Source organism: Carettochelys insculpta, chromosome 25 (genome assembly GCF_033958435.1).
Source record: "Carettochelys insculpta isolate YL-2023 chromosome 25, ASM3395843v1, whole genome shotgun sequence".
NCBI classification, from domain to species: domain Eukaryota; kingdom Metazoa; phylum Chordata; order Testudines; family Carettochelyidae; genus Carettochelys; species Carettochelys insculpta.
Genome location: NC_134161.1, coordinates 7,643,529 through 7,664,152, shown reverse-complemented (window position 1 = coordinate 7,664,152; position 20,624 = coordinate 7,643,529). Strand labels below are relative to the sequence as shown.

Genomic DNA, 20,624 nt, shown 5'->3' with positions numbered 1-20,624 from the left:
CCTCATCTCACCCTTCTGAAGGCCCTTGTGTAGTTCCTGCCTCCATTTGCTGCGATCGTCTGCCAGCTCCTCCCAGCTGTCTGGCTCGATGTCTACCTCCTCCCTGAGGTCCCTCTTGCAAACATCTTTGTAGCGCAACTGGGGGCTTCCGGGAGGTCTTTTGCCAGAGGCTAGCTTGCCATACAGGATGTCTTTTGGGATCCTTCCATCATTCATCCTGTGGACGTGGCCAAGCCAGCGGAGCTGCCGCTGCCTGAGGAGGGTGTGCACGGTTGGGATTCCGGCTTGCTCAAGGATGGCAGTGTTGGACACTCTGTCCTTCCATGATATTCCAAGGATGCACCTGAGGCAGCGCAAGTGGAAGACGTTCAGCTTCTTTTCCTGGCGGGCATACAGGGTCCAAGACTTGCTGCCGTAAAGGAGGGTGCTGAGGATGCAGGCTCTGGAGACTTGCATTTTGGTGTGGGTGTACAACTTGATGTTATTCCACACTCTCTCGCTGAGTCTGGACAGAGTTGTGGCTGCTTTTCTGATCCTCCTATTTAGCTCAGTCTCCAATGACAGGGTGTCAGTGATGGTGGACCCGAGGTAAATGAACTCGTGGACGACCTCTAACGTATAGTTGTCAATGCTGATTGATGGAAAAACAGCAACGTCCTGACCAAGTAAGTTTGTCTTCTTTAGGCTGATGGAAAGCCCAAAGTCCTTGCATACTTTGGAGAACTGATCCAGCAGTTTCTGAAGCTGGTCTTCTGCGTGTGACACTACAGCATCATCATCTGCGAATGGCATATCTCTGATGAGGACTTCCCGCACCTTAGATTTAGCTTTCAGCCTTGCAAGATCCAACAGTTTCCCATCAGATCTTGTGTGCAAAAAGATGCCCTCTGCTGAAGATCCAAAGGCATGCTTCAGGAGGAGTGCGAAGAAGATCCTGAACAATGTTAGAGCAAGGACACATCCTTGTTTGACGCAGCTCCTGATGCTGAAAATATCCAATAATGTGCTGTCATATTGGATGGTTCCTCTCATGTCTTTGTGGGAAGACTGGCTCATCTTGAGTAACCATTGTGGACAGCCTATCTTGTGGAGCAGTTTGAACAGTCCATCCCTGCTGACCAAGTCGAAGGCCTTGGTCAAGTCGATGAAGGCAATATAGAGTGGCTTCCTCTGCTCCCTGCATTTCTCCTGCAGCTGCCTCAGAGAGAAGACCATGCCAATGGTAGATCTCTCTGTGCGGAATCAGCACTGTGATTCGGGATACACCCTCTCAGCAATCTTCTGGAGTCTGCCGAGGATGATACGAGCGAACAGTTCACCAGTGATGCTTAGGAGGGAGATTCCACGGTAACTGTTGCAGTCGCTTCTGGTAGCACTGCGCATGTCCTGTGGAACCTCTCCCTCTCTCCAGCACAGGCACAGTAGCTCATGTTGGGGTTCCAGGAGGGTGTCTGTGGCACACTTGATTATCTCTGCTGGTATACCATCCTGGCCTGGGGCCTTTCCTACTGCAATGCTGTTGATGGCTTTCTTCAGGTCGTCCACAGTTGGTTCCTGATCCAGTTCGTCCATTACTGGAAGGAACTCGACAGCATTGAGGGCTGTATCAGCCACAGTGTTCTCGCGTGAGTACAGCTCAGAGTAGTGCTCGACCCAGCGCTCCATCTGTTTGGCTTTGTCACTGATGACTTCACCAGATTTGGATTTCAGAGGTGCCATCTTGTTCTGGGTCCTAATGCCTTCCTGATGCCCTCGTACATTCCCCTGAGATTACCAGAGTCAGCACTGGTCTGGATGCTGCTGCATAGCTCGAGCCAGTAGTTGTTAGCACAGCGCCTGGCTGTGTGCTGTACTGTTTTTCTGGCTGCTCTGAGTGTTTGCAGGGTACTCTGGCTCGGTGATCATTTGTACTCCAGGAGTGCAGTGCGCTTCTTTTCGATGGCTGGAATCATCTCATCAGACTTAGCTTCAAACCAGTCATTTGTGTTTCTAGCTCTTCTTCTAAACGCCGACAAGGCTGTGCTGTAAATTGTATCCCTCAGATGCTGCCATCTGAACATCACATGGGCACCCCTAGGGCTGCTGCGCAGATTCTCCTCGAGGGTCACTCTGAACTTTTCGGCTCTCTCTGAGTTTGCTGTCTTTCTGGCATCAATGTGGAGCCTTCCAGTTGGTTTAGAGTGGTACAGCTTCTTGGGAATCACCTTGAGTTTGGAGCAAACTAGCGAGTGATCTGTATCGCAGTCGGCACTATGATAGCTGCATGTCAGAAGGACGTTTTTGAGGTTATCACGTCTAGTGATGACCACGTCTAGTTGATGCCAGTGTTTTGAGCGTGGGTGTCTCCATGACACTCTGTGCTGTGGCTTGGTTTGGAAAGATGTGTTTGTGATGCATAGATTGTGGTACGTGCAAAGTTTGAGAAGACGCTGTCCGTTTTCACTCATTTTTCCCACACCGAAGTGGCCTAAGCAGGAAGGCCATGAGTCACGATTGGCTCCAACTCTTGCACTGAAGTCTCCCAAAATGTACAGTTGTTCCCAAGCAGGTATTTGTGCTATGGCAGCACTAAGCATAGAACTTGCCTTTTACTTCTGGTGTGGCATACAGGGTTGGAGTGTAAGCACTGATCAGGTGGGCAGGACCGGCTCAAGTTTGAAGTATGACCTGAAGGAGTCTTTCTGATCTGCCCATGCCTAATTCCACCATTTGTAGAAGGGTGTTCCTGATGGCAAAGCCAACACCATGCTCCCTGGGTTCATCTTGGGCTTTACCCTGCCAGAAAAAGGTGTAGTCCTTTTCCTTTAGCGATCCCTAATCTGCGAGTCACGTCTCTTGCAGAGCAGCAATGTCAACTTGGAGCCTCTTCAGTTCCTCATTGATGACAGCGGTCTTTCAGGTGTCGCTGATGTCCTGAAGATCTTCAGTCAAACCGGTCAGCATGGTCCGCACATTCCAGCAAGCAAGCTTAAAACTTTGATGGTTTCCTTTTCTTGTTGATTTTCTTATTGGTTTGCCTGCTGCTCAAATTTCAGTCACTTGTCAGGTTTGGGAACCTTAAGCCTCACGCACCCAGTGAGGCAGGTGAACTGTGGCGGGACAGTACCCTATAGGCTGGGGGCTGCCCAGCTTGAGGTGGGCGGTGACTGTCCAGTGAGATGCGACGATCTCTCCCACCATCGAAGGCAACCCCTGGCGCTCATTCTCTATGCCAATCGAGCAAGAGCTTATAACTGGTATCTGTTACCTCCCGTGTTGGTTCAACGCTGTTAAGCGGTGCTGGAGTACCTCTCCAGGTGCGAGCCTGGGCAATTTTTTTGGACCCTGGGCTGCCCAGACACCAGTGTCCCCCTCTCAACTTTACTGATATAGTCCAAAGGAGAGGATAACCTCTATGTCTGGTACCAGCTCAGCTGCAGGAGTTGCCGGGTCAATGCCAGAAGTTGGCACAGAACCGCCTTAGGACTCCCCTCTGGATTTTCTGTCAGGGTTTACCCCCTTAGCCTTGCTGCTTCCCAGGATAACCCACAGGGCAAGTAAAAAATATTACAGATAAAAATCTCATCACAAAGTAATAACCCCATTTTAATATTGAAGCGGAATCTAACCACAGACTACTGGCCTTCTGAAAGCCCTTACTCGGCTTAGGGCAGGAGTAACTCCTCTGAATTTATTAGAGTGAAATCAGTATTTAATCAATGCAAAAGAACAGCTGGCTTTGTCTCTGGAATTTCCTGAAGGTAGATACTTAATCCTGCCTTGGTGTAGGAGGATGAACTAGCTGATTTTGGAGGTCCCTCCTCGACCTACATTTCTTTGATGCAAAGTGTAGGGGCCTTTGACTTTGGAATGTTCTGTCTCTCCAGATTGTCACCATTTTATCATCAAAAAGCTGGGAGTGGGGAGATAAAATTGGCATGTTGAACAGGCACAACCTTTTCATGGGAAATTTTAGTCGTCCTCAAAATACTTCACCCAAATAAAATGAAAACATTGAATATGATCTGAATCAAAATGAGAACCTGTAGGGTCTTCTTCGTTGGGCCTACATTCCCATAGGGAAAAAAAACAAACAAACCCCCAACTTCTCAAATTCTTTCATTTCATTTGGATGAAAAGGTCAAAGTTCCCATGAAAAGTTTCAGAAAAGAGAACAGCTCATCTTTTAAAAACACAGAAAACACTGCTTTTGGCCAGCCCTGGGTCTGCCCACCAAGCTTGGAAATAGTCACTTACTCAGCTTTGAGGCCCACTGCTGGTGGAGGCGTAGGGAGGAAGAAAGTTTGATTTCTGGCCAGTGCGAAAGTGTGTTGGAATAAAAAGGAGGTTTCAGGTGTACTGGTCACATGACTGGTGATCACATGATACGCCTTAAGGGGAGAAAAAGTCATGCTGGGATTCTGATTTTTACTTCTGTCTCTCCCTTGCTGTTCTCATTTTCACATGCCTGGCAGAGATGCCTGAAGTCCTAGATGCATGCCCCTTGGTGTGAAGTTTATAGGGGATCAAAATCTAAATACATAAAGATTTTAGGGTTATTTACAACTTTTATGATCCATTCATTTTCTCCCCTACCTGTTCTCATCACCTAACATTCTGGGGAGATCCCAGTTTAAATATAACACATTTCATTCATCACATTAATTTCATTTTCCACATTATTTTGGGCGTGAGTCACGCGCTTGCACGTGAGGGGGACCCAATTAAAGCCATGTCCCTGACCTCATGCTCTCCAGCCCTGCCCACATCTGCAAGGAGGCAAGCTTGATCCCTGACGGCAAGAAAGTCATTATTTTCGAAATGAGCTGCAGAACCGGTTGCTGCCTCCTAATCAAAATTATTTTTTTAAAGTATATTAACAACCCTTCCTCCCAGACCTGGTTAGGCAAGAATGTTCTGGGCGTGGGCCGCTTTGTAAAATTAATTTCATAGCTGTAGCTTCTGATCCCTTTGTGACTTCTCTCTCTCAGCCTCTATGCAGCATAGTTCAGGCGTTCCCCTCCTCCCAGCAGCTCAAGGTGTGTCATTTAGGAGGAGGCCTTCCGGCACTCCACCTCCACTCCTTGCAGACCCAAGCACCAGCAAGGTTGCCTGCTCTATAAAGAGCAAAAGGACAGAAGATCTGCCCCCTGCCTAGAGGGCCAAGAAAGAAGCAAGTGTAGAGGGAAAAAAAAGGTCAATTCATCCCTCTGAACAATGGAAACAGGGTGTGCATCGAGGACCAATGGCACAGCTGGGACGCAGGAGGACGTAACTTGTCCCTCCACCCCTAACAATGATGCAGAGGAGCTGAAGAAGTCCACCAGCCCTGGTGGGAGTGAGAAGGAAGGTGCCAAAAGTACCAGCAGCACTTCTCTGGAGACGGAGCAACTGAAGAGCACCATCTACTTGGGGACTGAGTGGAAAAGACCCATTATCCAGTTTGTGGATTCGGACGAGAAGAAGTCTACCTACTTCAGCATGGATTCCGGGGATGGCAAGAAGCCATCATACCCTGGCGTGCAGCTTGGGGATGTGAGGAAGCCCACCATCTCTTTTGCAGACAAAGGGGACTTGAGGAAACCGCTCTTCTCTGCCGAGACGAAAAAGACCTTCTTCTCCAGCGAAGGAGAGGGCAGGAGGCCTCTGTACTCGAGTGGGCAGATAGCGGACTTGAAGAAGCCTTCCCTCCCTGGGGTGGAGACCGGGGACCTGAGAAGACCCAGCTACAACATGGCCAACAGAGTGCCTGGATCGAGACCCCGGGTGAAGCTAGAGGAGGTCCTGTGTGACTCCTGCATCGATAACAAGCAGAAAGCGGTGAAGTCCTGCCTGGTGTGCCAGGCTTCCTTCTGTGAGCTGCACCTCAAGCCCCACCTGGAGGGAGCTGCTTTCCGGGATCACCAGCTGCTCGACCCCATTAAGGACTTTGAAGCCAGGAAATGCCCGCTGCATGGCAAGACCATGGAGCTGTTCTGTCAGACGGACCAGATGTGCATCTGCTACCTCTGTATGTTCCAGGAGCACAAGAACCACACCACGGTGACGGTGGAGGTTGAGAAATCGGGGAAAGAGGTAATGCTCCCCCATGTGTCTTACTGTCATTCTTTCCACCTATCTAAATAGTGGAGGACACTCGTTCTGTTCCCACCTTGCAGCTCTTTAAAGGGTGTTTCGGTTTCATGTCACTTGGGGGCTTGGGGGGGCCCATGCACAGCGTCCCTGAATGGATGCAGAAGTAAGAACTGCTTAACATTAATAAAGCACTGATATGGTCCAGCAGACTGACCCTGGGGGTGGCTGTGGTGCAATCTGGATCCTAGCTCATTTAGGTCCCCATTTCTCAAGAGCCTCTTCCAATTTTATGTGTGGCAGAACCCAAATGTAGTCATTTAGGGTCTACTTCAGGATTAGGGTGTCTCCAGTTGAGGACCCCAAAATGGAGTTCCTTAACAATAGTCAGAAGCTGCTTTGCAAAATGTTGGCCAGAATCTCTCCAAGCTGCTTCCCATCCCTCTGCCCGTATCCTTTTCACTTAAATTCATGCAAGAAGTATTCCCAGGCAATCTAAAACAATCAGTTATAATAATAGTAAAGAAGAACAGGAGGGAAGTCTCTCTGATGTCCAGCCTCTCATAGACAGCTTACAATCTTGCTTGTAACTTTGTCTTCATGTAGCTGTGTTTTAAAGCCAGCTTAAATGATGGGTTGCTCATTTCTCCATGAATCTCTGTATCCAGAAATCCCAACTAAATGCCTTGCTCAGTCTTCAGGGTAATTTAGTGCCTCATTTATTCAGTGATGAGCTTTTGTCTGTCCCACGAAAGCTCATCGCCGAATAAATCATTGTTAGTCTTTAAAGTGCTCCATGTGTGCTGCTTTTTTTTGTTGGAGTACAGACTAACACGGCTACCTTTCTGTTATTATTAGTGCTTCGTTGTTACCTTTGATGCTAGTCTGACACCTAGTAATGCCTGCATCACCTCTGTACCTTCGAACAACACGTCTAATCTCAAGGAGGTTCCTGCTCTATATCTTCTCTTTGGCTGCCATGTTCTCTGTAATTTCTGATTAACTCAGGTCTCCAGAATAACAAGAAGTCTTGTGGCACCTTATAGACGAACAGATATTTTGGAGCATAAGCTTTCATGGGCAAAGACTTCTTGTTGTTCTCGAAGCTACAGACTAACATGGCTACCTCTCTGATACTTGATTCAGGTCTCAAGGCAGCCCTGGGACCTCACTGTCACTCAGCTGGGCCTACAATATCCAAACTGTAATCAATTGACCACAACTGGGCAGAAAGACAATCTCACCTCGGACTTAAATATCATTATTTGATTTTTCATCTCTGTCTTTGTCCACATGTTTATTTGGCTCTCATTTTTCCACAACTGAGACCCTGGGGAACTCAGGTAGAACTTCAAATACATCCCTGAGCTGTGTTGTTTCAACTGCTCCTAAGTCTAAAGGATTTGGGATTTTATCAATATGAATCACACAAGGTTTTTCTAGACTACACGTTTTGGCCATGTTGTAACTTGAATTAATTGGCCATCAGTTCAGCTGCAGTTGCTCGTTTGTTTCGGGTGCTGGTTAATTCACTCTGAGCTGAACCATAATGAGGAAGGAATATTTGAGAGTATCTAAGTTAGCATTTATAAACACATTGTGTGCAGTGAAAGCTAATTAACTGGAATTAAAATGCCACCACAAACTGGAGTCCAGAATCCTCCCACATACAATCAGAGCCTTCTGTTGCTCAGCCTCATCTAATAACAAGGAAAATCTGATGGGAGTTTCCTTCCTTGGAATCCACTGAGATTTATTCCAAATAAGTGTGATTCCTGCAGCAACTTTAATTTTCTTTCTTGTTACACTTGATCCTATGGATCACTTTGAATGCCTGGAAAGACACACCAACGTGTCAAGTACCAAACTGTATTATCCTTATATGACCCCCTCACCCCAGAGTTTGATCACCTCAGAATCCTTTTAATACATTTGCCTTCACACTGCCCCTGTGAGATAGACCAGTGCTTTATCCCCATTTTACAGATGGGAAATGATGGCATAGACAAAGTGACTTGCCCAAAATCACATAGGCAAGTATGTGGTGCTTGGAGCAGGGAATTGAGGTAACAGTCCATCCACGGTCCTATCCTGCCTTTCCCTGTCTTTCACTCTGCAACGCTGCAGAGTAGCGACCTAAAACCTTCCCAAGGCCTCCCACCTGGCGAGTGTCCTGCTACAGGTTTAAACACATCGTAACATCCTCAGGGCCAAGACTGTTTAAAAAGCAACAAATCTGAAAGCCAAGATAGAAGTCCAAAATGGCATTAAATGATGGCTGCTGACAGCAAAGGCGCACCTACAGCACTGGATTGCCAAGAGAATTTGACAGCACAGATGACACTCAGCATTTCGAAAAGAGACACCAGTTATGCCCAATTTTGCAGGCCTGTTTTCAAACGAGGAAGCACCCAAAATACCCCACAACCACAGATCTGTAAATAATGCTGCAGAACCATCCGCCCTTCACTTTAATACTCTGCATGTCACATCAGATCTTGTGGAGAGTGCTTCATTTTGTTTTCCTTTGCTCCTTTAAAAGAAAAGGTTACACTGTGCAGCAGATTCTATAAAGTAGCTGAGAAATGACATTCAGTGGAACTGGGCGTTGCCAGTTTCAACAAAGAGGCCTCTCAGGGGGAAGCCTTTCTCGGAAGTGAACCAATGAGGCTTTGTTCATTCCGATGAGCCAGGGTGCTTCCATTCGCTGCCCTTTCTGGATTGCTACAGAGCAAGCAGTGCTGTGATATACACCATGGAGGAGCTTTTCCACCCTCCCCTATTGGTGTAAGATGAGGTTTTGCTTTGGCTTGTCTGTGAGACCTTGGTGCAGCAGAGGTTTCAGCCACTGAAGAAGTTGTGTGACTATTGTCATAATCAAAGAATCGTAGAATCCTAGGCCTGGAAGAGACCTCAGGAGGTCATCGAGTCCAGCCCCCTGCCCAAAGCAGGGCCAACCCTCACAACCCAGATCAACTGCTTGGAAGGCAGCTATGCTCACCGCGATGCTAGGGGAGCACCAGTGTAGCTATTGACAGCGTGAAGGCTGAGTAAGCTGCACTGCTGCAAACTACTGCTTAGAAGCAAAACTGCTCTTCCAGAGGGCTTTCTGCTGGTGCTGTTACAGTCCAGTGAAGACAGGAGCAGGCGAGGCCTCCTGTAACTTGAGCAGGGCTTCTCCAGCCTTGGTGTGCCTCAGGCTGTTATGGGAGAGAGACCTTGACCCAGTTCCCCCACTCTTTGCATCTTAAAGGGCTGGAGAAGTCTCAATGGGGTTGCCATCTTAGACTGCAGCTACACAAACAACCAGAAGTCCTGTAGCGCCTTAGAGACTAACGCGTGTGTTCGGGCATGAGCTTTCCTGGCCAGCCCCCATTTTATCAGACGAAAATGGAGTGGAAAAACAGAATCCAGGGTTTATATAGTGGGGTGGGGGAGGGGAAAGAGAGGGTTATCCATTCATTACTAGTGGCAAATTAAGTGGGATATTTCTCTTTCCTCTGGATATCAAAGATAGGGGAATTGCCCTTGCAATGCATCAGACAGTTGAGATCACCATTCAGGACAAGGTTAAAGATGTCAAATTTGTAAGTGAAATCCAATTCGGACATCGCTCTCTGCAGTCTCATGACCGAATAAATTTGTTGGTCTCTAAGGTGCCACTGGACCGCTTGTTGTGTTGGAAAAGTTGTGCAGTGGGAGAGCAAAGCCAACAGAGCTGGATGGCGGGAAGCCTCCCAGAACAGAGAAATTTCCCCTAAGTTCGGCAACCAAAATAGCAAGAAGAATCTTTTTTTCCAATTCAGTAAAAACATCATAATTCAAGAGCCACCACGCGTGCAAAGACGAGACGGTTCTTAACAAATGACGTCAAACCGTACTTTTTGTAACCCCTGTTTTAGGAACAGCGCACACACAACGATCTGTAATGCGACATGTGTTCACTGCAGAATGTTCACAAAATTTTTACATATTCTATTTCCTCACACTTTACGTGTGTGTTTGCACCACTCTCCTCCTGACTTTCACTCCCGAACCTTCTCTCTCTCTGGAGGATGCTCGGGGGAGTCATCCAATGTTTCAAGATGACACATCATTTGCTATTTAGACAGGAGTTGCTCATCTGGGGACTCTTAGATGTTCACTGTTTGTCGACGACAATCAGGAAGGTTTTTTAAAATTTTGCAATTATAGCACCAGGAGCCACAAAGAAGTCCTTAAAGAGAGGCAGGTTGTAGACCCCTGTCCTAAGTGGTGTGGAGCTGACCGGCTGCAGCTATGACACCCCAGGAACCCTGTGTCAGTGTGAGGGTACGGGGAGCCTCAGTGTACTCCTGCTGCTCACAGCTAACAAAACAGCCCCTTTGAGACACAAGCAGCTGAGTGGAATGTAGGCCAGCCCTGAGGCTGCCCTAATCTGAGCTGGAAGCTAAACTGGCCTCCCTGGTGGACCTAAAATAAAGGCAGCAAACAGACACCTGCACCCAGGTTGCATGCTTGGATGTGCTCAGGCCAATAACTAGATTTTAAAAACTCAATTTGATAAGCTCAGAGGGAACAGGTCCAGCCACGGCTATTAGCCAAGATAGTGAACAGAGTTTCCTCTAATTTCTCCCACCAATGGGTGGAGTAAATTTTGTGATGTGCACCAAGGTATGTGCACATCTGCACCACCAGTAGAAACACACGCTTCCCACTGTGGGCAGCTGGGGGTGCTCTGCTAATCAGCTGGGTGGCACCTGACTCTCTCCTGGGCAGCTGCCCAAATGTTCAGCTTCCAGGTCCCAAAGCGGGGTACCTTTTCCTGAGGCCAATCCTTCTGGTGCCTGGACAAGAAAGGGTGTATCCCTCAATGAATTGCCCTGCTCTGTTCTTTCCCTCTGAAGCGTCTGTCATCAGCCTCTGTCGGAAGACAGGTTACTGGAACCTTTGTCTGACCCAGCACGGCCAGTGTGATTTTCTTATGCACTAATGAATTGGTACCTTTGGCCTCAGAACTTCTCACTCTCTTGTCAGTAATTATATTGTATTCCAAGTACTTTCTCTTTCTCCACTGCCTTCCAGCCTGTTTTTAGATTATTTCCCCATTCTACTGTGAGAACAGTTGTTATATCTTTCACCCCTTTTATGAATTACCCCATCTATCTGCTTCACTTAACTCCTCCTGCCACCAAGCCACTTGATTTAACCTGAGTGTTCCTTGGGTTTTGATGATGTCTTCACAAGCTTTCCCATCTGCCCTCGGCTCTGGTGTCATGTCTAGTAAGGACAATGACAATATTTGGATTCTGTCTATACAAGTTGCCCCACGACTTACACTGAAAATCTTATTCTCATGCTAAACCATAGAGAACTATTACTCGTTAAAACCTCTGCCTCATTCTGCCCCAGAGGCAGCTGCATTTCAGTGCTGAAAGCAGGGATAATATAACTTAAACAGAGATATAGTAATAATTTGGGGAATCCTTTTGGGATCTCTTTTCATAAAAGTAATACTGAAATGCGAGATCATCCATCCATCCATCCGATTCCAATCTCCCAACAGTGCTCCCTGTCCAGTTCCCCTCACTTCAGAAAGAACTCATCCATTCCCAAGGAAAGCTCTAATACCCTACAGTCCTTACCCCTCCACACTGTCACTTACTTTTCAGCCATATGGCCAAGATCTTGTTCCAGAGAATGTTGTCAGTAGCCTTTATGAGAAAGACCACTGCGTAGTCCCACTTGACCAACCTTTCAGCACGTTACCTGAAGGTAACTGCACAGACCTGGACACCTGGGAAAACCCTTTGCTCTTCAGTTTCATTTCTGAATTTGGACAGGCCCTTAGAGGGTAACGGAGACTTAGATCCAAAGAGTTCTTATCACAGGGCATCCCACCTCTGCACCAATGGCTGACTGTGCCATGTATGTGACGTTCCACAGTGTGAGAATTAGAAAGCCATCAGGAAGGTGATTAGGTGGCAGGGACAGGTTCAGTATGAGCTGCTCCACGTAATCTATTTTCTAACACAAATCAAGGAATTACGTCTCACCCTTTTGCCTTCCTGTTCTGAGGTCCAGCAAAATCTCTTCTTTAACATTTCTAGAGCCTTCCCAAAGCATGGTACCTTTTCCTGAGGCCAATCCTTCTTTCTACTTCCTATCAATGTTTGTGTGCTAGATCCAATAGGTTAAGAAGTACCAGATGCATCTGTTCCCAGCCACTCAACCCGCTGGTTTGCTTTCCGCGCCTGGGACGTTGGGACATGGCTCATTGTGGATGGTCATGGTCCAATGGTCCAGAGGGGCCTCCCAGGACCTAGGAACCAAAACGTGATTTGAGGGAGCTTTTTCATGGACCAGTTCCACAGATGCCACCGAACAAAGATTATTGTGAGAGGGATTTAGAGGGAGAAACAGGGGTGTAACTTTTAACCTCACTGAGATATATTGTCAGGAGTGGATTCTTTTTCCCCAGGGTGGTTAGAAAGAGGGGGTCTCAAAAGCTGCTGAGGTTTGCCAAATGCATGATACCATGGTGATGGGCGCCGGCAGAAACACTTAGTAGCTAGCTTTCAGAGGTATGAACTAGATTGCTCTTGTCTGGCCAAGTTCCTGCTGGGTGCATTATTTATATTGTGCCATTGATCTCAAGTCACGAGGTATTCTATCCACTACCTGACTGATGATTGAACCCTTCCAGCCCAACATACACGACAGCTATAATTAAGACAGGAAGCCCAGTTACAATGTAGTTGAAACTGCTAGTTCTACTTCTGTTAGCCATGGCTGAAGTGGCTCTGCAGCCTTTAAGTGGCCCAAATACCTCTAGAGAGGGACAGAGTGGGTTACGCATGAAGTGGTTGACCCCAGCAGCCAGTGGCGACAGGGAGAGTTAAAAGTACTTTACATTGGTCTACATGTGAGATACGGCACAAACGAATCATATTGTTAGCCAGCCAGCATTATCACCTGATTCCCCCTGACTTGATTACAGTTACGGTGTAAACCCAGCTGTATTACCCCGATGTGAGAAAAGAAAGGTTGAAATACCCATACAAATGCTCACGGACACAGCTCACCATGCAAAGATGATAGCCACCACTCCTAAATGATCCCAGGGGTTGGACAAGTGCCCTCCACAACTAAACCTAAAAGTCTCCCTAGCTTGAGCTGGGCTCCAGAGATGGGAACTATGCCATCCTCATCCTTTGAGGACTGACTATGGAAGGAAACAGAACCACACCGACCTGCGGGTCACACAGACCTGTATTTACATATGTATCAGGGCTCTCTCTCTTTACATCCACATCATCGTCAACAAAGAATTTGGTTGTACAGATATTTGTGGGAAGCTAACAAAAAGGGGTCACAATGCAGCATCAAGTTGCTGATATAGGCCAGGCCAATGTTCCAGCGACCCACTCCTCTGTGCCCACCCCTTCCTTTTTTTCCGTGCTGCCTTCACCCAGCTCTGCCAGAATATTAAAATGCTAGACTCAGAACAAATTAAGCCGCAGACCTGTCTAAACAGAATTCCTGCTGGGGGCGTTATCCTCTGCTTGCAACACCAATCGAACGTCATTCCGTAATTACATGGCAACCGCGATAGCTGCACAGACACGCCCGGGGTTGGGCCCTTCATCTCAGACCCAGCTGAATTTTGAAACAAGCTTCTCTGCCCTCCAGCTAATGACTCCAGCATGATTAAAAGCAGCACCATTTGCAATCTCACCCTTCCCACGCAAGAAATTCTGCTGCTTCCTTTGCTTGGAGAGCTGCATCTCTTGACCCACCTGGAGGCATTGGGCTCTGGTCCAGCGGCCAGTGCATGATCTCCACTGAAGTGGTGCCAGGAGCCTGTCGCTCCCAGCCGTTATGGTTCAGGGCCAAATGTACAAGTAAAAGCAGAAATTCTCTTTGAAGTGGGCTGTATGCTGCTCATTTTCATGGATCTCCCCCCTCCTTCCTCCCGCAGACCGAGCTCTCGCTGCAGAAGGAGCAGCTGCAGCTGAAGATCGTAGAGGTAGAAGATGAAGTGGAGAAGTGGCAGAAGGAGAAGGATCGCATCAAGGTGAAGATGTGATGCTCTCTTTAGCTTTCCCCCAGTTTTACCCCTCACCCATAGGCTGTCATCTCAATCATACTTTCCTGCCTCACTGTGTCCCTCTCTCTCTCTGCTCCCCCCTTTCCCATGCTCTGATTCTCCCATTCATACTTTCATATCGCACTCATTTCTCCCCTTCCTCCACTCCTCTCTGATCACCCGACCAACCAGCCTCCTTCTAAGCCTGGGAGAATGGCGTCGGCTGCAACTTTCTCAAAGCACAGCTGGCAGGAGGACCAAGAATGCCCAAAAGGGACATGCTAACTGACTTTCCTAGCATAATCCCTGCCCAGGGTTACTGGGGCGCTCTCTCTCCAGCTATCCCATGATCAATAATTCAGACCCAGGTTGGGCAGGTTCAACTGTATAGGTAAAGTTACAGTGATTCAGCCCCTACAATGCAGCTCAAGTTACACCAATAGAAAGGTACCTTGAACCGATACAACTTATTTCTGCATGGGAAGGGGAATAACCTATCCTGACATAAACTCCTTTAGTTTGGTATAATTACATCCACAGTGGGAGGAGATGGTGTCAAAAATAATCCACACTCTTCCTGTGCAAACACTGGGTATAGATCAGGTCCAGCAAATTATGTACAGTTGAAAAGAAAGCCTGCCTTCTCTCACCTATTCCACAGTTGTGGGTCAGCCTTGGTTTTCTTTTTTCTGTTCATACTGAGTTGGGAAGCCAAGCTAGCCCAAGTTCAGGCCTAAGCTGTCTATCTACAGACATTCTGGGTCTCAGTTTGAAAAGCGACTTGGCTTCAGTAAAGATGAGACATCTAAATCTCTTTGAGGGCCTGGGTCTAAGTCACTGTTTCTTAAACTTTTGAGAGAATGCAACACCGAACAATAATGTATTTTATGTAGAACACCTGTGAAAATTTTCTTCAAAAACTGTTGTTAGATAAAAAACAATGACCAAACAGCAACATATCCAGCAAGAACAAATGAAGTAATTTAATCAGGTATCACAGCAATGAAGAAGTAACATTGTACCTGGTTTTAGGAGCAGAAAATATAGACCATCAGTGTATTTTTCCAAACACCTGGGGCACACCTGCGTGTTGTTCACAAAACACCAGTGTTCCGTAGGACCCAGTTTAAGAAACAGTGGTCCAAGTGATTTATGAGTTCAAGTCTAATTTCAAGTGCCACGTCAGAACCTACTTTCAGAGCGGCAGTCTGGTGCATCTCATTTATTTGGGCATAAGCTTTCACGCAGTCAGGTGCATCTCACGAAGTGGGCTGCGACTCATGGAAGCTTATGCCCAAATAAATGTGATAGTCTTTAAGCTGCCACAGGACTCCTCGTTATTTTTGCTGAAATAGACTGCCCCTCTGAAAGGAGGTTCTGACATGACACTTGACACTCCTCATTGTGTTTTCAGAACCTAAGACTCTTTTGCACATCAAAGGGACGTAGGCTTGTCTACACTAGAAACATTTCCTATTGTCACTATGCTGGTAGGGATAATTAATGTGGCAAAAGCCCTCCGAGTATGGACATATTTGCACTGGTCAAAAAGTGTTTGTTCTGGTGCAACTTCATGCAGGGTATGTAAACTCTACCCACATACAGTAACTTTTTACCTGTATAACTGTGTCCGCACTAGAAGTAATACTGCTGTATCCAGACTGGTAGAAACTCCCCCGTACTCCTCACAAAGAGAGTTATACCCTCTAGTGTTGGCCAGACCTTAGGGTAGGATCTCTGTTCTCTTGGGCGGGCTGCAGAGAATGCTCTGCCGCTCCCCCAAGTCCCAGTCTCAGGAACTGAGTCCTTTAAAGCAGCACCCAGAAACCCCACCCAAGGATGGGACCCCAAAGCGCTGGGGGCTGCGCAAGCACAGGCAGGGTCCCTAAACCAGAGAATCTATCCTTTAAGAAATCTCTGTGCTACACTTCTCTTGACACAGCCTGGGACTTTGCACTTTGATAGGACAGGGATCTGCACGCACAAATACTGCCTCATGGCACTAAGGGGCCTGCCTGTGTCTGGAATAGCTGGGGAAGGGTGTCTCCCTCCAACATAATGCTGTGCTTTCTCCCCTCAGTATACACTGTGGTTCAGTGTTAGATTGCAGGGGTCCCCAAGCTGAGATCCTCATGCCAGGCACTTGTGTTCCCTCCCACTAGAACTTCACCACCAACGAGAAGGCCACTGTGGATCAGCATTTCAAAGAGCTGATCCGGGACCTGGAAAAGCAACGGGAGGAGGTGAAGGCTGCTTTGGACCAGAGAGAAAAGACGGCAGTGGAGAACATTAAAGAAATTGTGGAGGAGCTAAAAGAGAGGGCAAATCTACTGCAGGAGGACAAGGAAACCAGGGATCAGATACACCAGATCAGCGACTCGGTGCTCTTCCTGCAGGTAAGTCGGGGCTCTACCTTTCCTCTCCTCCTGTTTCTACCATTGACAGGCAAATAATCCCACTGGTGCCACAGACATTGCTCCAGCAACTTCACCAGAACAAGGGCAGCTGGCAAGCTTGCTGTGAAACGTTAGGATCTGTTATTTTGGAGATGCCTGACATGGGCCGTGTCTACGCTAGCCCCAAACTTCAAAATGGCCATGTAAATGGCCATTTCGAAGCTTGCTAATGAAGTGCTGAAATACATATTCAGCGCCTCATTAGCAAGCGGGCAGCCGCGGCACTTCGAAATTGACGCGGCTTGCTGCCGCGTGGCTCATCCCGATGGGGCTCCTTTTTGAAAGGACCTTGCCGACTTCAAAGTCCCCTTATTCCTATGAGCAGATGGGAATAAGGGGACTTCGAAGTTGGCGGGGTCCTTCCAAAAAGGAGCCCCGTCAAGACGAGCCGTGTCAATTTCGAAGTGCCGCGGCAGCCCGCATGCTAATGAGGCGCTGAATTTGTATTTCAGCGCTTCATTAGTAAACTTCAAAATGGCCATGAACATGGTCATTTCGAAGTTTGGGGCTAGTGTAGACATAGCCATGAGCGGGAAGCAGCTAGCTGAGCAGGGTGTCCAAGGCTTGCACCAGATCAGAGGGAGTTCACATGATACCATATTGCCTGTGAGCAGGGCACAATCTTAGCTGATTGACCCCCATACTTCTGCTGAAATCAAACATCCTCAGAGCCCTATTCTCCATTGTGTCTAATCTCTCCTGTACCCAAACCTCTCCATACCATCCCCTGTGTCTGAACTTCTCAGGGCTTTAACCTCCACGCCTTCTCCTTGGCAGGAATTTGGAGCGATGATGAAGAACTACACTCCTCCACCGTCTCTGCCGACTTACAGCGTCTTGCTGGAAGGGGACTGCATGAGCCCCTCCATGGGCCTCCTTCGGGACGATTTGCTCAACGTCTGCATGAGGCACGTGGAGAAGATCTGCAAGGCTGACCTCAGCCGGAACTTCATAGAGAGGAACCACACGGAGAACGGTAGTGTTTTCCAGAGCCAGCACTCCTCTCTCCCGCTTTCTGCTTCTGCTTATCCACATTCGGAGACAACCCCAGCTCCAGGTCACAGCCCCTGCCACGCCCTTTTGCCTCTGTTCTGCCCATGCCTTGCCCTCCCTCAGCTCTCACCTGCCACTTCCCATGCATGCAGGGAAGTCCCTCCTCTCCTGGAGCGGCGTGGCCTAGGAGTAAGTCAAACTGCACGCTGCACCACTGCAAGGGAAGCCTCTATGCTCATTAGATGGGGTGTGGTGCTGATGGTGAGTGTGGGGAAGGGGACAACGCTGGGTGACCTTATGGCCCCCCCGTGTCCCCCATGTATCACTTATGCATCTAGTCCAGTATCCTGTCTTCCAACAGCGGCCAATGACAGGTGTCCCAGGGGGAATGAATGCCACAGCAATGATCCCTCCCCTGACATCCATTTCCAGCCTCTGACAGAAGCTGATGGCACCATTGCTACCCATCCTGGCTAATAGCTGTTGATGGACCTAACCACCAGGAATTTATCTAGCTGTTTTTTGAACCCGGTTATTGTTTTGATCTTCACAAATCCTATGGCAGGGAGCTCCTCAAACTGACTGTTCGCTGTGTGAAGAAATATTTTCTTTGCTGGTTTTAAACCTGCTGCCTATCAATTCCACTGGGCGACTTCCGAGTTCTCCTGTTATAGGCAGGAGTAACTTCCACTTCCTTACCTACTTTCTCCATACCAGTCATGGCGTTATAGACCTCTGTCGTACCCCTTAGCCATCGTACTAACCTCTGCCCACACAGAAGTTGTTCCATAGCCCTCATCGTTTTTGTTGTCCTTTTTTCAAACCTTTTCCAATTTGACTAGATCTTTGTCTCGAGATGGGGTAGTCACATCTGCAGGCAGCGTTCCAGGTGCAGATGTATGATGGGCTTTTACAGAGGCAGTACGATCGTGAGCCTGGGTTCTCATCTCAGGGACGCAGGGAGAGCAGAATGGGGAGAAGTGAGAGCTGCCTCTGCAAACAGCTCTGGAGTAAAACAGCAATTGTCTTCTCCATGGTCAGTGAGAGGATGATGCTGGTTGGCTGGGTTTGTAAGGATGCAGTGCATTTTGGATGTAGGGAGACCCAGGGGTTTGGATGGCTCCCTGCCAGCAATGTTTAATGTTATGAGTTCAGTGTTTAATTAATTCCGTCAGCCTCTGCTTAGCAGTTCTGATTCACTTCTTCCCCTTGGGCTGCCCCGGCTCTGAAATCTTCCTAGAGCCACCTTCACATAGGGCACATGCTTTTGAGCCTCATTGCTGCACTTCCAGAGAGGCAGAAGGCATGGGGCAAAAGGAAGCTCGTACATTGTGCACATGCTGCCAGGGTTCTCTGAGGCTTCATGGGCCAGGCAGGAATAAGACACATTGGCACTTGGATGGGAACCCTCAAAGAAAGAGCCAAGTAATTCATGAGGGGGTGCTCTCACAGTTAAGTAACGACAGAGCCTATGCCAATAGGGAGTGTTAGAAGTCCCGTCTTCTGGATGGAATGCTCAGCAAAATATATATCCCTGCTCCTGCCCTGGCTCCTCCCATGCCCTGCCCCTTATTTATGTCCACTTACTGTCCTTCGTGGAGACCCTAAGTGAAGGACTGTTAACTAGTGGAGGGTGGGAAAACTGTTTCCGCACTTGATGAAAACCTGTGAAATTTCTAACAGTGTTCCTGTTTTGCTTGGGATAAAATGCTTGTCAATATGTTGGAGGGAGGGGGACCCATACCCCACATAAGGCACTCACATGAAATGAGAGAGAGACAAATTCAAATCCCTAAGTCAGGCAGAGCCAGAACTTGAAGCTGGATCTTGCATTTTCCAAGGCTTAACCACTGAGCTATTGCCCCCGCCCCACACCTTTTGCGAACAATTCCAGCCTAGAGCTAAGAAGCCATTCCCAGCAACATCTGTCAAAAGCTCATGAGGCACTTTTTTGTTGGTCTTATTCCAACATGCATTCTGTAAAAACAAATCCTGACCAGCTGGAGTGTTAACCTTGATGTTCATCCCAAATGCAAACGGAGCAAACAATAACCTGGCTTATCAAATCGCTCCTAAGGTTTCACTGGATAAAAGTGTAATTCTCTCCCTCTTCTGATCTACAGCACAATGTTGCTGAGTGCTGCCCAGTGGCTGCAGTGTTACAAGTGACCTCCAAGGAGAAAATTCACCCCTCTGCAGAGAGACAGTACAAGGCCAATACTTCACCACTTACCTCCCTTTTAACCTTCAAAATGGGGCTTGCACATTGCTTGGGGCTTACACAGGACAGATTTGGAGGATGGAGCACCACACAGGAAGCCGAGAGACCCAAATTTATTCCCAGATTTGCCACAGGCTTTTTATACGACCGTGGTCAAGTCACTTAACCCCCGGCTCTTTATTCCCCATCTGTCAAGTGGGGATATTGGCACTGCCTCATCACGGGGGAGTGTTGTGAGGATAGAATCCATTCATGAAAGTATCTAAGTGCTTCCCAGTGACAGTGAAGGTCACTTAAGTAGCCAGCTGGATAATACATGGGTAAATTGCACACTGAGAGAGACGTGACTCTGTGAATGAGGAGTAACTCCAATAGAGGTGCAGCACATCAATGGTTGGACTCATACCCGCCGTGTGTGTCACAACACATAAAGCCTTTTGGAACTGCTCCTGAGGAAACCTGACATATGCATGCAAGATTGTTGTCACTTCATGAAGATCAGCATCAGATGGGCCACCCACGTTTATCAGCCACTTTGTTCTTTAGCAAAAGGCCTACAAATATTGCCAGAATAAAGACCCAAACTATCAGGGGCATTGGGGAAACTGCCTCCCTCTCACCCCCAAAAACAAGCAGGAGGCTTGAAACAGTATCAGACCCATACTTGCATCATAAGCAACATTTTCTGCAGCTCTAATTGTGTGTCAGCCTTTTTAACAGCCCTCATTTAGGGTAATTAGACTGAGGCTTGTATGGGACCAAGATAAATGTGGAGCTGTGTTGAGAGGCTTTATCATTTAATGAATGTCAGCCTGCTGGATTGATATAATACACA

The 20,624-nt window shown here is 47.8% G+C and overlaps 1 protein-coding gene across 1 annotated transcript in view; it reads left to right on the top strand.

Annotated features, from left to right (window-relative positions):
• Positions 1 to 5,181: 5,181 nt before the first annotated feature.
• TRIM29 (tripartite motif containing 29) overlaps positions 5,182 to 20,624 on the top strand; it is a 28,617-nt gene continuing 13,174 nt past the window's right edge. Inside the window, exons 1-4 of the mRNA XM_074976924.1 lie at positions 5,182 to 6,054; positions 14,012 to 14,107; positions 16,282 to 16,515; positions 17,353 to 17,551. Coding sequence (XP_074833025.1) covers positions 5,197 to 6,054; positions 14,012 to 14,107; positions 16,282 to 16,515; positions 17,353 to 17,551 — 1,387 coding nt within the window. The 5' untranslated portion in view covers positions 5,182 to 5,196. The remainder of the gene's footprint in view (positions 6,055 to 14,011; positions 14,108 to 16,281; positions 16,516 to 17,352; positions 17,552 to 20,624) is intronic.